This window comes from Alligator sinensis, unplaced genomic scaffold (genome assembly GCF_000455745.1).
Source record: "Alligator sinensis unplaced genomic scaffold, ASM45574v1 scaffold114_1, whole genome shotgun sequence".
Classification (NCBI taxonomy): Eukaryota; Metazoa; Chordata; order Crocodylia; family Alligatoridae; genus Alligator; species Alligator sinensis.
In genome coordinates this window covers 1032405-1048999 of record NW_005842525.1, presented here as the reverse complement: position 1 = coordinate 1048999, position 16595 = coordinate 1032405, and the positions used below count along the sequence as shown (strand labels likewise).

At 43.2% G+C, this 16595-nt stretch overlaps 1 protein-coding gene across 1 annotated transcript in view; it reads left to right on the top strand.

The window, feature by feature from the left end:
• Positions 1-16595, top strand: part of LOC102387370 (phosphatidylcholine translocator ABCB4-like) — a 102772-nt gene that overhangs the window by 78194 nt on the left and 7983 nt on the right. Inside the window, 4 exon segments of the mRNA XM_025213365.1 lie at positions 496-596; positions 4331-4471; positions 10032-10188; positions 12111-12308. Of these exon segments, the coding sequence (XP_025069150.1) occupies positions 496-596; positions 4331-4471; positions 10032-10188; positions 12111-12308 (597 nt within the window).

Here is a 16595-nt window from a genome sequence, read left to right as displayed (position 1 = left end):
TGCTGGGGGACAAGGAAGTAAGTCCCAGCGGGGGGAGGGGTGGGGGTTTAGGTTTGCTGTGGCAGGGTCATGGAGCTAAAAGTAGACCCTGTTCCCCCCAAACCCTCTGGCAGACCCTGCAAGCCCTCCCTGACCCTGCCAAACCCTCCCAGACCCTACCAACCTCTCACAGACCCCACCTACTCCCCCGATCCCCCTGAAGATCCTGCCTGCAACCCCCCCCACTCCTGCTCGTCTCCCCATCCTAACTTACCTTAGATCCAGTGGTTATTTTTAACTTGATCTAACCTCCTCCTTACCTTCCTGAATGTTTGTACTTAGCCACTATTGGTTCTGTTATCCAGGCTAGTCATGCTGTAGTGACATCTTCTATTGGATTGTAGACATACCTTATGTCACTTAATAGTCAACCCAAGCTATGTTTACTAGGTTAGAATTAAATATTATTGTGCACTTTGTTTTTTCATTGATGAACATGTCCTTTCTATAATACAGATTGCGTCTGAAGCCATAGAAAATATTCGAACTGTTGTTGCTTTGACTCAGGAAAGAAAATTTGAGTCTATGTATGGACAAAATTTGCAACTACCATACAGGTAATATATATATATTTAAATTAATTCAAACTCTTGGTTTTGGAATTGAGTGTAAATTTTCACTAATAAACTAACATGATAGACTAACATATCATAACATGTTACAGGGTTGTAGGTTGTAGCCGTGTTGGTCTAAGGACATAGGCAGAGATGGTTCTTTGGGTGAATCTGATATCTTTTATTAGACCAACTTAAATAGTTGGAACCATTTTTCTTAGCAAGCTTTTGGGTTTAAAAACCCTTAGTAAGGCTGAGAAAGCATCTGCAGTTGGTGCGCTCTTCCTGGATGGAATGAATAGTAAAGAGGCCAGCACAAAGATGATAAAAAAATAATCCTTAATGTATTGTTCTTTGAATAAATGATACCATTGTAATCTCTTATTGTAGTACAGACAGTCCTTGGAATTAAGACAATTGGTTCCTGAAAACCATGTCTTAAGTCAAAACGGTGTAACTTGGAACCAATTTTCCCATAGGAAACAATGTTACAAATGGGGGATGGGTTTCTGAACCAAGGCTCGATACCCTATTTTCACCAAAAATAACCCAGAATGTTATACTCAATCAATTATAGATGAGTAATATAGCTACATTATTGTATTTATATTGTAAATAGCAATCATATTGATTTGGAAAGACTTCTTTGAGGTGACTTTGCTGGACTTTTTGAAGGGCTCTTTGCTGGAGTCTTTTCAAGAGTCTTGGCTGCAGGTTTTTCTGGAGTCTTGTCTGCTTTCTTAAAGAAAGTGCTCAAGGAAGTTTGGACAGATGTTCTCCAGGAAGATGGGTGATGCAGCAAACTTGTTTGCTGGCATGGCGTGGTGTTCTAAAGTCAAAACCGATAACAGAAAGTTGAAACAGGGTGTCAATTTATAAACGTTGCAAGTGTGAAATGCTGTAACTCAAAACATTGTAAGTCGAGGACTGCCTGTACATGGTACTCCTGTTCCAAAGAGTTTAACTGCTACAGAAGCTATTTTCTAAAATAGAGGTTTCCCTCACTTTATGCTGTACATGCGTTCCTGGAAAACAGTGCATAATTCAAATTCACATAGAGGGAACCCACTTTACAGTGAAACAAAGAGGGATACGTTCCAAGACCTTGACTGTACTGACCTCCAGACCCATTTCTACCACTTCTACAAGACAATTTTGGTATTCACCAACAGCAGACAGTACACACAAGCACAGGGTGGTGGTGAATGTTACCATAATGGGGATGGCAACTAGAGAAACATGTGTCACAGGCAACAAGCAAGGAGCACAGATCCACACAGGAGACTATATTTTGGTGCACGTCACTCCCACAATGCACCACACAAAGCAGCTGACTGCAGGCTTTCACCATACCGATCGCATAAGAGTGAATTTACCTTGCATATAACAAATTTTTGGCATAAGAAGGGTCATTGCATAAGAGCGAATTCGCACATACAGAACCTGCATAAAGCGAGGGAAACCTGCATAGTCCTTTTATCCATGTTGGTAGTCATAAGCCCTGTTTTCTAGTGTACATGTAGTTTTATTAGCCAAAAGTCTACTTCTGCATGATTACTTCATTAAAGCCAGTGTAACTTTGCTTGGGTAAGAACTACAAAGGCAGATCTCAGAATTAATTAGTACTTTCAGTATCAGGCCACTAAGCATCTCAGGTGTTTAATCAGCTTCACATCACAGACAATCTAAAGCATCATCAAGTCTTTCCAAATTTCAGAAAATACTGAGTACCAACTCTCCAAAACACAGGATGAGCACTCAGAATTACTTTCACTTTGGAAAAATATAGGCATACATCTATGCTGCAGAGATGTGATTGCAGCCTATGCAGGCATGTCCATGCTAGCTATAATCCTTCCAAGGTGAGTTCAGTGGAAATGAAGATTAGGGGAAGAATTTCATTACCCTTTCTGTAACTAAATGGCAGTTTTCCAGTTGCCTCAGTGGCATTTTTTGGTATTTTTGAAGATTTCATTTTTCTTACGGCTGCACTGTAAATATGTTAGTGTGCACACAATCGAGCATGTGCAGTAAGCTGTGTACTGGACCAAACTCCATGACTAATGGGTGTTAGACACTAGAAGAAGAGAAGGCACGCCCTCCCACGTTTTAGTTCCCAGTAATTGAAATTTTGCCCACAAAGTAGGAAACCCAGGTTTTAGGCCCCCATTATTTATAAGGGACTTACACCTGTGCCTTTCAAATTGGCCAAATATAGTGCTCCAGCCACAATACCACAGGCGAGGCACCATCCAGACCCTTTCCAGTGCTCCTTTTGAAGCAGGTCACTTGGGTAGCCATGTGAGAGATGTGGAAGGCTGTGGTTCTCAACTTTTTGGGGCTTGAGGTATCCCTCTTTGGACTTGAGACACCCCTCCATAACTTTTGTGAACTGAGTGGCACCCAATTTCAAAAAATTATTTGTATTTTATAGTGCTTACTTCCTTGTGGAGGAGCCAGGCAGTGGGGGTGAGGGAAATCAGCAAGACAGGGACAAGCCTGAGTCTCCAATTATCTGTTTATCTCCACCTTGTTGCATGCTTCAAAGGATCTGGTGGCACCTCAGGGTACCACAGCACCCTGGTACAGAATCATGGGTATTGGGCCAGGAGCAAGAGAGCCAGCTAGACAGTGTTTGTTTCAGTGAGACGACTTCTGCTCTGCAAGTGAGTAGGCCTTCAGTTCTAACTTAGATCCTTGCTCCCACTAAGGCAGAAAATTCTCCAGTGCTCTATTTTCTGTCCAATTAATATTAAATGCAAGATACAGCTTCAAGAGGAGAGGAGCCTGGGTAATGCCTAAGTTCCCAGTCTTATGCTGGGACATTAGAAAGATGCTGATTCAAATATTCAAAAGTCTATAATCCTGTTTCCTGGGTGTGTACCCTCAATATCTGAGCTAGGCATGGGGAGAGTGGGGGGAGGAGAATAAATTATTACAGGGCTCTAGTCTTCCTCCTCGCTTTTCAGCTATTAGGATTAAACCAAGAGAGGGACTTCCTCTTCTTTTTTTTTCTGGGGCTGTCAAGTCAGGCACCTAGAGATGTAGATTTGAACCTGCCCGACCTGGCCAATAGCTCTCTCTGTGTACATGTGTTTATGTGTCCACACTGCAGGGGTAACTCACTGTGTTTGTAATACTAAGTGCCAAAAAGTAACACAGAGCTAGAAAATGTTCCTTTCAGCCCACAAAGGTTAATGGAATTCTGCTGTAGATGTCATGGTCTTAATTGATTTTAGCGCTGTTTATGCTCTGTTGGTATGTCACTTTCCTACTCCACATCCACATTTAACCAGAAATTACACAACATTGTTTGTAAGGACAGTCAGCATCAGCATGATAGCTCAGGTGTTTTGATTAAATGACAATATTCTTATGTCATAGTTGGCATAAAAATTTAGTTTTGGCTGAATTAATTTTTGCTTCCTAAAGAATCCTGAAGATCTGTTAATGATTATATCTTATGTTGTGATGTTGTACAGTTTCAAAAGTGATTATTTAATTGAATCCTTGAAAGATATGATTGCATCACACTCTGATCAATTTTTCAGGGACACAGGATTCTAAAATATACAAGAATGTTGTACTTTTAAGTCTCAGTCTAACCTTGGAGATTGCTTCCTCCAAAAATATTACACAACTAAATATTGAACATTGAAGTCAATACAAGCAAAGGGCACTTAATACCTTCTTAGAAACTAAAACATAATTATGAAAATGCCTATTCTTTGTTACAGAAATTCTGTGAAGAAGGCACATATCTTTGGAATTACTTTTGCCCTTTCCCAAGCAATTATGTACTTTGTCTATGCTGGTTGTTTTCGATTTGGTGCCTATCTAGTGAGAAATGGACACATGCAGTTTAAAGATGTAATTTTGTAAGTATCTCTTTTGCAATTTATTTTTTTGTCCACATAAGGGAAGATGCTTGTGTATTGCTATAGGTAGTCAGGTGTGTTTTTCTGAAGTCAGGCAGAAGACAGGCTGGGTGGCACAATTTTATGGATACAGTGGAACACGGTTTAAGAATCCTCAAAGGTAGCCATGAAAAAAACAGGAAAATTCTTCTTCTGTCCCCAGCCATTTTTATACTTTAAAACAACAGGTGGGTTTAGATATGCCCTTACTTATATCCGTGTAATTTCTTGGAGTCAGTGGATCTGTACCGCGGTAAAAAGTGCAGAATGAAGGCATATTGGACGAGTCTTTACTCTGATTCCATGGACAGAAAGATGGTTTTTAAAACAGATCCAGCTGTGTTTTAGGGGAGCCAGAGAAGTCATTTGCATTCCCTGCACTCTGCTTTAAAGGATTAGCATAAGGAATAATTGGGATCAAAGAGCTGTAGAGAACCAAAGGACAAGCTACTACAGGAATCCCTGGCTTCCCTTTCCTTTCCTCTTCCACATAGCAGAAGAACATATTACAGCCAAATTCCTACAAGGCTGATAACTTCAGATCACTACTGTTGGCAGACAAGGTTCTTTGGGTGAATCTGATATCTTTTATTAGACCAACTTAAATAGTTGGGAAAAAAATTTTTTAAACAAGCTTTCGGGTACTCAGCCCCCCACCCCAGTCTCTGATCAACTCGAAGAGGCTCCAAGATCTACTGCAAGAGGCTCCGAGATCTATCAGTGGATCGAGATCCACTAGTTGGTGACCACTGTGCTACACTCTTGTCAGTTATTAGCAGGATCAGGTGACTTGCCTAAGATCACTGAGGAAATTTCTGGTACAACCAGGGATTGAAGCTATATCTCTAGGGTAAAATCCAATAATATAATTGTAGTCAAATGTAATGGGACCAGGATTTTTTCTTAGTCCAAAAAGCCATCTTGCCTTTAATTTATATTAACAAGCAGTGAAGGAATAGCGGTTGCATATGATTCAGATTGAGGTTAAAATAACAACACGCTTCAACGTTTCTGATCTGGAAAAAAGAATCTGCTCCTGGCCAGGGAGAAAATAGGGTGACTTAATAGGTATTTTTACTTGTGATGTTTTTAATGATACTGAGGTACAACTGAGAGGAATAAAGGCACAATTTTGAAAAAAAATGGCTCTTGGACTTTATTGGTTTCCAAATTTGGCTCTGGAAAATGATTGCGGGGGGAGAATTCTTGAATTCTTACAACCTGGCAATAACAAGCCTATAGCTCTTAAATACAGGATTGGCAGGGTGAGAAACATAATATCATAGAAAAATAAACATCCTTTCTTCTACGACTGCTGTTTTGCCTTTTCCTGAATCCTAGCTCTCACAAAGGTATCCTTTTCTCCCTGCACTTGCCCCTTGCATCCTTTCCTTCATAGCTGCATAGCTTTAGATGAGTAGTTCTTCTGGATTCAACTTATTCTCTTTAGATCAAGGTGACCCTTGATCACAGCCAAGCCAACATGTGCTATTTCATTTTAGAATGAGCCTAGCAATATTTTCTTTTTTTCTTTATGTTTCTAGTTCCTGGAGTCATGAGATTACACATGAATCTCAACTTTATTCATTTTTAAAACAAACATTGTTAGCTCTTGTGGTTATAGAAGAAAAATTAAGAACTGGCCATCCAAGACTCAAAACAGAAAGGCAAATTATAAGAACAAAACCTTACTATTTTTCAAAATGTCCTCTGATTATCTGGGGAAGGGTGACAAAAGTCATGATTTTTTAATGTTTATAGTAAACAATTCTGTGAACATGGCGTTCAGTTTGGAGACCCAACTCAAGGCTATCTCCTTCATATAAAAAGAAGGTGATGGGGTGGAAAGCAACCTGTTTAAATTCGCTGATGACACCAAAATTTGTGGGGAGGTGAGCACGCTAGCAGGGAGAGAGAGATTGCAGAAGGATCTGGATAGGTTACAGGGGTGGGCAGACAGGAACAGGATGCGTTTCAATACGGACAAGTGCAGGGTGCTGCACTTGGGTAGTAGGAACCAGCAGCACACTTATACGATGGGGAACTCCCTACTTGAGAGCACGGAGGCGGAAAGGGATCTTGGTGTCATTATTGACTCCAAGATGAACATGGGCCGACAATGCGAGGTCATGGTTGGCAGGGCTAACCGGACCTTGTCGTGCATCCACAGGTGCATCTCGAGTAGAGCCAGGGAGGTGATCCTCCCCCTCTATGCGACGCTGGTCAGGCCGCAGCTGGAGTATTGTGTCCAGTTCTGTGCACCCCATTTCAGGAGGGATGTGGACAACATGGAGAGGGTCCAGAGGAGGGCCACCCGCATGATCCGGGGACAACAGGGCAGACCCTACAGTGAGAGACTGCGGGACTTGAACCTATTCAGCCTCCACAAGAGAAGGCTGAGGGGGGACCTGGTGACCGTCTATAAACTCACTAGGGGGAACCAGAAGGGTTTGGGGGAGACGCTGTTTCCCCTAGCCCCCGCTGGCATAACAAGGAGTAATGGGCACAAGTTGATGGAGAGGAGGTACAGTTTTTGTTTTTAGGGTGAGTTTTTTTTGGGTTGTTCTCCCGCCCTGGCTGGGGGGCGGGCTAGAAGATCTATTGGTCCCTTCCGACCCTGAAACTATGAATAAGGCCACCCTTCCATAAGGAGGTAAAGGAGAAGGGCCATCAGCAGCTGGAAGTATGAATGTATAGGTGTTTTTTTGTGGTGGTAGTGGGTATAAGTGAGAGTATGTGAGAGAAGACAGTGAGTGGGTATTTTGAGAGTAAACACAAGTAGGTGTGTATGATAGATAACAAAACATTTTTTCCATAATAATAAAATGATTGTGATTGGTTCTGTTAAGCTTTACTTCTGTCATTTCTTTACTTCCCAGGTGACTGTGTATTTGTACTCATTACACTTATTTATATAGGCTGCTTCTTTGTAAATAAATACTCTGGTGTAAGGAACAGTACTAAAACTGGTTTTGAAAATCCTAACTAAATTGTCATCTGAGCCACTTGCTTTGTACTGAAAAATGCATACTATAAACACAATACATACAAATAATTCAGCTAGATATAATAGAGGCTTGTTGTACTTAGGATATTGATGAATTTGGATATAAATTGCACTTACAGTGTCAAAAACTTCCCCGTGCAGCTGCACTTACAGCTAGTATAATAAGTTGAGCTGCTTTGAATGTTAATTTCCCATTGAATTTCACAAAATCTAAGTTGCATCAGATATTTATTATTAATATTTTAACCAAGAATAGGCCCAGTAGTGCTGGGCATGTTACAATCCCAGAATAGTAGAAAATAGTTCCTGTATTGAAAAGTTTACAATCTAACTAGACAAGACAGACATTGGGGTAGGAAGAGGAGTAGAATACACAACAAAAGTGAACTGAGGGATAGGCATAATAGCATTATGATTTTTGTGGGATGGGGGAAGAGAGGGGGTAAGAGAAAAGACAGAAAAGTGAAGGGGAGGGAATAGAAATGGAAGTAAGAAGGACAAGGAATGGGAGAAGAGGGTAAAGGGCAAGTGTTCAAAGAAACCAAGGTGAAATAATTGAGAAAAGGTGGGGTTGGAGCAAACAGCTGATCAGCACAGAAAAATCAGCAGTAAAACCAGTAGAAAATGCTCTGAATATCTGAGATTGGTTGTGTTTGCAGCTGTTCCTACCATCTGCAGACTTTTTAGCATTGTCTTTTCATCTTCCCTGTATCCACTATCTCACTAAATCCTTTCTACCTTTTTGATACTGCTAAAATATGCAGGTCAACTGTCCCCTTGACTCCCATGAATTTCTCTTCTTTAGGTTTCAAGACCTCCCCATTCCCCATCTCTTATCTTTGCAAAACTCTGTTGCTGCTGATGTTATCTTTTTATTCTGATCACATCACACACCCCTTCTTTGGATTTCTCCATCACTTCTTACCACATTACACTGAATTTCTTTGCCCCCATCCAAAGTTCTGTTTTAATTTCTATTAATACTTTTGCTTCCTGTGGCACTTCCCAGTATGCCTCTGCCCTCACTGTCTCTGGTTCCCTCTAATTTTGCCCTCCTTCTGTGCTGTTGCCTCCTACTCTGGAATACTTTCTTAGTTGGCAAGAACATTCTCTCTTTCTTCAAACAATCCCTCCTCTTTTATCTTTCTCTTCAATAATCCTCATACCTTCCTTTTCTTGTACCGCTGCTCCATACCTTGTCTTTATTAATCTTACCTCATCTAGTCTTGACAGGGAAGATTTATCTGTTTTTAGGACATCGTAGCTTTGTTATGTCAATGAAATATGCTTAAGGGCACAGGTAAGCAAAAATAACATACTGCAGCTTTTTATCCAATTTACAGGCACATTATTTTTGCAAAAGGATGTTGTTTTGTGTTTTCTTCATAATCTTTTAAGCAATGCATTACCAAACAGAGGATTTTAACTGCTCTTGCAACAGTTACAGTTTCACAAGCAGTTTGTCCCACAAATAGAGCTCACTGTGTGAAATGTCAAATCATGAGTTTCAGCCACAAGTTGCAAAGTGTTTCACCAAAATGTCAATATAATTATTCTAAGACATGAGGAAACTGAGGCCGAGAAGGTACCATAGCCATAGGGTGATCATACATCCTGTTTTTGTTGGCACCGTCCCATTTTAAACACCTGTCCTAGGCATGCTCCTGAACTCACCAATGGAGCACCCAGAACAGATGTTAAAATGGCCCTGTCCTGAGGAAAACAGGGCTGTTCCACCCTCTGCTCATGCTCATGATGCTCTGCAACCTACCCACCTCCCACTCAACAGAAACTGGAGCTTGGAGACAGCTAAGCATGCCAGAGAGTGAGGGCAGGGTGGACTGTCCTGTTTTGTCACGAGGAAAATATTGCACTTCAGATTTGCCCCATATCACATATTAAGAAACGAAAAGAAACAGAAGCCAGGTTCCCTCACCTCTTATGACAATAAACAAGGAGGGGAAAGTGGAATTTAGTTCCTTCCCCCGCCAAAAAAGAGGAAGAAATAAGGATTCCATCAATAAAGAAGGAAAGCACTGAATTTGGGAAAGAATGTGGGTATATCCAGGGGTGATGCATAGGGGGTGCATGTGGATGCACATGCACCCACTGCATGTGCCAGTGCACCCCCTGCAAAAAGGTGCTGCCAACATTGTTGGCGGTGACTGTGGGCGGTCGCTGCTTGCCACCCTGCCACCGGTGGCAGCGTCTGTGGGTGGTCCACAATTGCCCCTGGCTGCCACCAATGCTGCTGGTGGCACCTGCAGGAGCTCCCCACTCACCACTGCGATGCTCCCACCACGGCCGCCGTGCACCTGCCACTGCTGGTGCAGCCATGCCCCGCCACCCGCTGGGGGCACGCACCATTCATGGATATATCTATTCATGATACAAGCCTGCTTATTAACATGATGGTCACAAAAAAGACTGACTATGCTCTTTGCCTGTCCTCAGTATTATATGTATTCATGTTAATAATTCATACTTCACTTCTCTTTTGGTTTGTATTTACAGGGTGTTTTCAGCTATTGTATTTGGTGCAATGGCATTAGGACAGAGCAGTTCATTTACTCCAGATTATGCCAAAGCCAGGATGTCAGCAGCTGATATGTTCATGCTGTTTGAAAGGGTACCCTTAATAGACAGTTACAGTGAGGAAGGACTGAAGCCTGTAAGTGAACAATGTAAATTATATTGCTTACTTCCGTAACCATTCATGACTGTTGATATTTTTCCTACCTTCTCTCATTAGGTATTTTGATTAAACTGATTTTAGGGCCATAACCTTATGACTAATCCAAAAGAAACATCTCACTAAATCCTTTCCTGTCGTTTAGTATTGCTAAAATCCACATTTAAGTCAGCTGTCCTGTTGATTCCCATAAACTTGTCTTTGGTTTCAAGACCTCTCCAATAATGAGCTGAATTTTGCTTCATGACTCAATGGACTATCCATGCCAAACACTTTCTTGTTGAGAGCTCTCTGTACGGTCCAGTGCACTGACTATAGGACAATGTAGCAGAGGTCAGAGATTCTTCCTGTCATACATGACAAAATGATCCTGGCATGGACCTTGGATAATCAGGCCCCGTTTCACTTTTTATTCAAGATGATAATAAGAAATAAGTGAGCTAGAATAATTATCAAATACATTTAGTGAAACTACCTGAGTCACTCGCAGACACAGATAGCTTATAGCATATCTGTGTGTGTACGCAGAAGGTATGGAAAATGAGGATGTACAGTGGCTGTCTGTTTACTCCCTTTTACCTATATCTAATAATGAAAGAAAGAGAGAACGAGAGAGATATGTATATGGTCCACCTCAGGCTAGCAAGGTAAGGCATGCCAGTATTCCAGGAAGTGAAATGACTACCATTAATGTCTAGTCACCTCTGATTCCTCAGGCCAAGAAACCTGTTACCCATTTATAGCAAGTTGTAATCAAGGCTGCATTCAGCATAAATCAAGGGCAGGCAAAATTCTGCCTGGGGGCCAGATCCAACCTGCCAGGCCATTCTATCCAGCCTGCGGGGCCCTTAAAAAATTTAGAAAATTAAAAGGAACTAGCAGCAAGGCCTGCCTAACCTTGCCCTCCCAGCCAGAAGCCTCCTGCCTAGAAGAGGCTTCTGGCCTGGGACCATGGGGCTGTTTTGCTTCCCTGCACTCGAGAGGGAAATGTGACCCTCGACAGCTTGCCAAAACTCGGTAAGCGGCCCTCCACCTGAAATAATTGCCCATTCCTGGCATAAATCTAAGGCCAGGTTCATTTCTCTAGTGATTTAGCAAGATGCATTAATTACACTCCTGCATACCTCTATTCACCCAGGCTATAAACATGTATTGCAGTGAATTAAAAAGGGGTGTTACTGCTCATAGTAAATCTCCACCTTCTTCCAATGTGAAGTAATTTGTTCATAACCTCTGTCACTTTCTCTTTCCCCGTCACACTCTCATTCCCCACCCTCCTCAATTCAGTACCTTCAGTCCCTACAACAGCCATAGATTCACATGGCATCTTTGACAAGTAAAGATGGTTGAAATTTGCTCCATATCATTTTTGAATTGTAAATGATAATAATGAAGGGTAAGAAAATTGTTATTAAGATTTCCTATGAATTATAAATTTGACATGTTATGCAGGTTAAGCCATTTGTATGTTTATATAATAATATTTATTATGCTGCTTTTATAGTTTGGGGGGGAAGTGTGAAAACAGAAGGATTGCTTTGGTTTGTAGGCCAAGAATATAAAAAAAAAACTTGATTTCCAGTAGCCACCTTGAATCAGTCCCCTTTTTTTCTAAGAAAATGTTGAACAAGGAAGCCCTCTTGGAGTATCAGAAGCTGGGCCTAAAATTGTTATAACTTTTGAAGAACTGGTCTTATTTAAAACTTGTTTGAAGCAAAATTGCCAGAATTTAAGGGCCTTTTCAAAATATTTTTTGAAATATCACAGAATGGCCAGATCCCAATAACATTAAAATTAACTGCAAAATTCCCATTGATTTCATTAGTAATGCTCAGCACCTTCTTTTAGGATCTGCCAAAATTCTCCTACGTATTGATCATATATAACCTTTTCAATTATAGGAAATATTTGGTGGCAACATAATGTTCAAAGAGGTGATGTTTAAGTACCCAACTCGACCAGAGGTCAAAGTGCTTCAAGGTTTGAATATTAAGGTAGAAAAAGGACAAACCTTGGCTCTTGTTGGCAGCAGTGGCTGTGGGAAAAGCACCGTTGTTCAATTGCTTGAGAGATTCTATGATCCCCTTGATGGAGAAATGGTAAGTAGTTCTTTGTGAAGATCTAACTTCTAGTTAAATTATAACTTACCTGTTGTATTCTTGTTAATGGAGTAGAATACACCAGATATTTTTATATTTTTGTAACGTTCAAAAAGAGTAGGTGTAGATACTATTGAATTTTCAAGGTTCTTCACATATAACCACAATAAAGAAAGGGAGAATGCAACTTTTCCCCCATCATTTGGAGAACTTACTGGATGGTTGAGAAATGCTACAGCAGGGGTGGACAAAATACAACCCGCGGACCAGATCTGGCCCACCAACTCATTTGATCTGGCCCACAGGCTGGCGCCCACCAATTGTCTGGCCCTACTCGCGGCTGCCCCTGTTGCACTCTGCATGGGGCTGAGTCCTGCCTTCTCCCACCTAGAGTGGTGCCTGCTTCCCCTGCCAGAGGGCACCATCCCTGGCCAGCAGGTGCAACTTCTGGGCAGGGCTACTGCTGCCACTGCCCAGGGAACTGCTGAGCTCCCCTGGCCTCCGGTGACTCCTCCTCCTGTCCCTGCTGCAGTGCTTGGGGCAGCAGGTAGGGAGGGGAAGCTCCAGCATTGAGGGGAGCAGGGCTCTGCCTGCAGCTCACTCTGGTCCTGCTTGTGCATGGCTGGACTGGGGAACATGTGTATGGGGGGGCGATGCTGAAGGAGCTCGCCAGCTCACAAAGCCCCACCAGGCAGGCGCAGGAAAGGCAGGTAGGGCTAGAGCAGCAGCAGGAGCCAAAGCGAGTTTGGTGCAGCCCCGCTGGGCAGGTGTGCAACAGAGACCAAGGGTGCCAGGCTCAGCTGCCTGCCCCTCTTCCCCTCTCCTAGGGGCTTCTCTTGCTGCCCATTGGCGGCAGCTGCTTTCCTGCCCTTTGCAGCACACTGGGAGCCAGGCAGGCAGCACTGATCCCCTTCCACCTCCTGCAGAGGGACTGGGCTGAGCCACATCACAAAGAGCAGGCAGGGGTTAGCACCCTACATGCACATACCCAACCCACCCAAACCCCAATCACACCCCACAAATGCACCCACACTCCCTCACACACTGCACCATACCCACACACATATGCTGCCCCCCACCACATACACCCTCTACCCCCTTACACAATATACAAGCAACCCCCCTCACCCCCCACCAAAGGAGGCAAGAGGAAAGACTTCCAGTGGCAAAGGTAAGGGGTTAGGGGATGGGAACTCCAGTCACAAGATGGGCGGGGCACCTGTCAAGGGGCAGGCTACCCTTGCAGCCCTCAACACCTCAACAAAACTCATTAAGGAGCCCTCCAGCCAAACTAATTGCCCATCTCTGTGCTACATGCACATGATTTAGAAGCTGTTGCTGAATTCAGTGCAGAGGACTGCATTGGATTCAATGGCATTTTGCAGGGGGTCTGTAATAGCTAAATACTTACAAATGAATAGAAGTGTTATTAGAGATGAAGATCTACCTATATGCATCCAACATATATCAATTCTTTTTACATTCTGTATCTTAAAACAGCTGAAGAATAATGTTTTTGTTTCTTTTTAATGTTAAAAACTCTATTTATGCTACTTAAAATGTGCCCAGACACCATGATTACAATAATGCTTCCCATATAGTTACAATGATCTTAGCTTAAAATACATATAAATTGTATATGGTTTCCTAGTTAATCAACATTTATAAAGCATTTTTGTATTATTTTATGACCTTCCTCCCATCCTTGGCTCCCCCTGCAGGCTCACATGGCTGGGGCTCCTAGCCATGTCCCAGCCACAGCCAGGACTGAGAGACCTGCCAGATCTGGGGACTCAGGTCCAGCATCCGTGGGTTGCTGCTGTGATCTCCTAGCCCCAGGGGTGTGTGGAGCACACCATATAACTGGAAGTCTGTGGAAGGGCCCCTGCAGTTAAGAGATTGCAGTGGCTGGGATCTCGTACCCTGGGGGAGGTGTTGTGTGGGACTGGGTTGGCATGGTACAGAGCCCAAGCTGGGCATGTGAATCCCAACCCCACAAGGGATCCAGCGCAAACTTCCGTCTATACCAGGGGAGCACTAGATCATCAGTCTGGAAACAAAATGGTTTGTCCCCCTGCTTGCTACTCACTCTATTGGCACTCAGTTGACCCTCCACGCACTGGTTATGACCTTGCACGCCCAGATTACCCCAGAGCACAAATTGTGCCTCCCTTGGTTCCAGTTGTGCTTTAGGACTCTAATCATGGCCTCCAGTCTCATTCATCACCACACCCATGACTCTCAGCCATTACCCACCACCTTGCTCCATCCTGTGGCCTACATACCACCCCTAGAGCCACAATCTGGTCCTCTGGTATCTTAAACACAAAATGCAAACATAAAACCATCAACCCCTAATGTAAGTTAGTACTCTTACCTTGGATCTCTATGCTCTGCAAGCTCCAGTCTGTGCTTCCAGGGTCCCTGCAGCCACTCTTGCAGAAAAGAGTTCTTTTCTGTCCAGGGAGCAAGGTCTAAAGGTGCAGACAGAAGAGCAGCTCCCTGTTCTAACTCATGGCACTTTGCAGGAAGTGCCATGAGTTACAATGATCACCTGGACTCACCAGAAGTTTGCTGTTGAGCCCCAGGGGTTGGCGAATCCAGCTGCTGACTGTGAGCCTGGAGCTGGTCTCCCCTAAAAATGCCTCTCCCCACTCTTAGCCCCGGTTCTTTTGTCAGAATGGGAAGAAAGGGAGGAGAGTGAGCTCTGTCTGGGGGTTCCCCAGCCAGCACTGTAGGGTGGGGTGGGTGGATTTGAGGCTCCCCCTCCCCCAAGGTGAGGGGGACCAATCCACCTGCCCTACCCTCCTGCATCGGCTGAAAAGACCAAACTCCCTCCCCAGTCCCTTTCTCCCCTCCCATTCTGAAAACAGAGCTGGGGCTGGGAGGCAGCACAGACAGAAATTACTGAGGGTGCTCTCTTTTGAAGCATCATCATCTGAACCCTCGTGCAATGAGAGTTCAGAGCCATGCACTTCTACTTGGTCACTACTATAGAGTGCTTTTAGGGGCCAGATTGGGCAAAAATTGTCACTTCTGTCTGTGCTGGGCTGAGCTTTTCTACTCCTGAGCTCTTCCTCTTTCTGGTCGCATGGCCCCCTTAGCTCCCTTATTGAGCCCAGTGTCTGCTCTTGGCTCAATGAGTAGTCTGCTCCTCTGGTGTAGTTTACACAGCAGAGCTGCTTACTGAGTAGCTGACCTAAATGCAGCTGTCCTCATCAAAATTCTGCTCTACCCTGCTGCTCTCCCCTCTTAAAGTAACAGGGGCCTTGGCCCCCTGTTACACCTCAAAAAACTAGTGTTCCTTCTGACTCTCAGGGACTTCATGGCTTCAGTTATTTATCACTCTCCACACGCTCAGGTAGAAATGAGAATACTGAAGCATTAGCTAGCAGTGGACTACACATGAAGTGCAGGCAATCTGCCCAAAAACTAACCATCCCAGAAGGAATGCCACTGTCTTTGATGGGATGAATCCAAGATGGGATGCATGCAAAAAGTGTTAAGTCATCTGCCTCTGTCAGTGACAATCACAACCTTGGATTGTGGTTTCATGGTACAAGGTTATTAGACGAAAGAGGAAAAGAGTGCATTACTAGAGTTGAGACCAGTTAATCTAGCTCCCAAGCCTGTTCTTCCTTCAATACACATGGAAAAGTAGTACAGGTTGTCCCAAGCAATATAATGAAAATTTATTACCTCAGCAAGTGGTGACAAAGTACTTTCCCAGCTATGTAGACATGGGACTTCTGTATCCAGCAAAACATTTCTAGTCAGCTAGTGAAAAAGTGTCTTGTGGGTCATCTAAGCAGACATATGCCACAATTTTCAAGACATTTGTTAGGCCTTGACTCCATGCAGTGCCCAACAACTAGGGAGACAACGATCCAATTGGCCAGGATCCAATTGCTCAGGGAGCAAACAAGGAGTGAACACCAGCGCACATTGCTCGCAACAGCTTTATTCAAAATGGAGACAGCTTCGGGTGAGCTCCTAAAAAAGAAAAACTGTGGAGCAGCAGCGAACATTAGTACTTTCCACATTTATGCACCTTGGTTCATGCTCATTAACATTTACTCCACCTTATTGTCACCCTAACGACATTTATAAACCACTATTCATTCTTAAGCATAGCATTACATTTGATTCAGTCCTTCTGCAATTAGGATTTAAAGTCCTAATTGTGTGATACTATTTGTCAATCTACCTAAGGAAATATGCAAGACACCTGAAGAAGGAATAAAAGTTGCTTGTATATGGAGCTCTTTAGGATGATCTTTGCATATT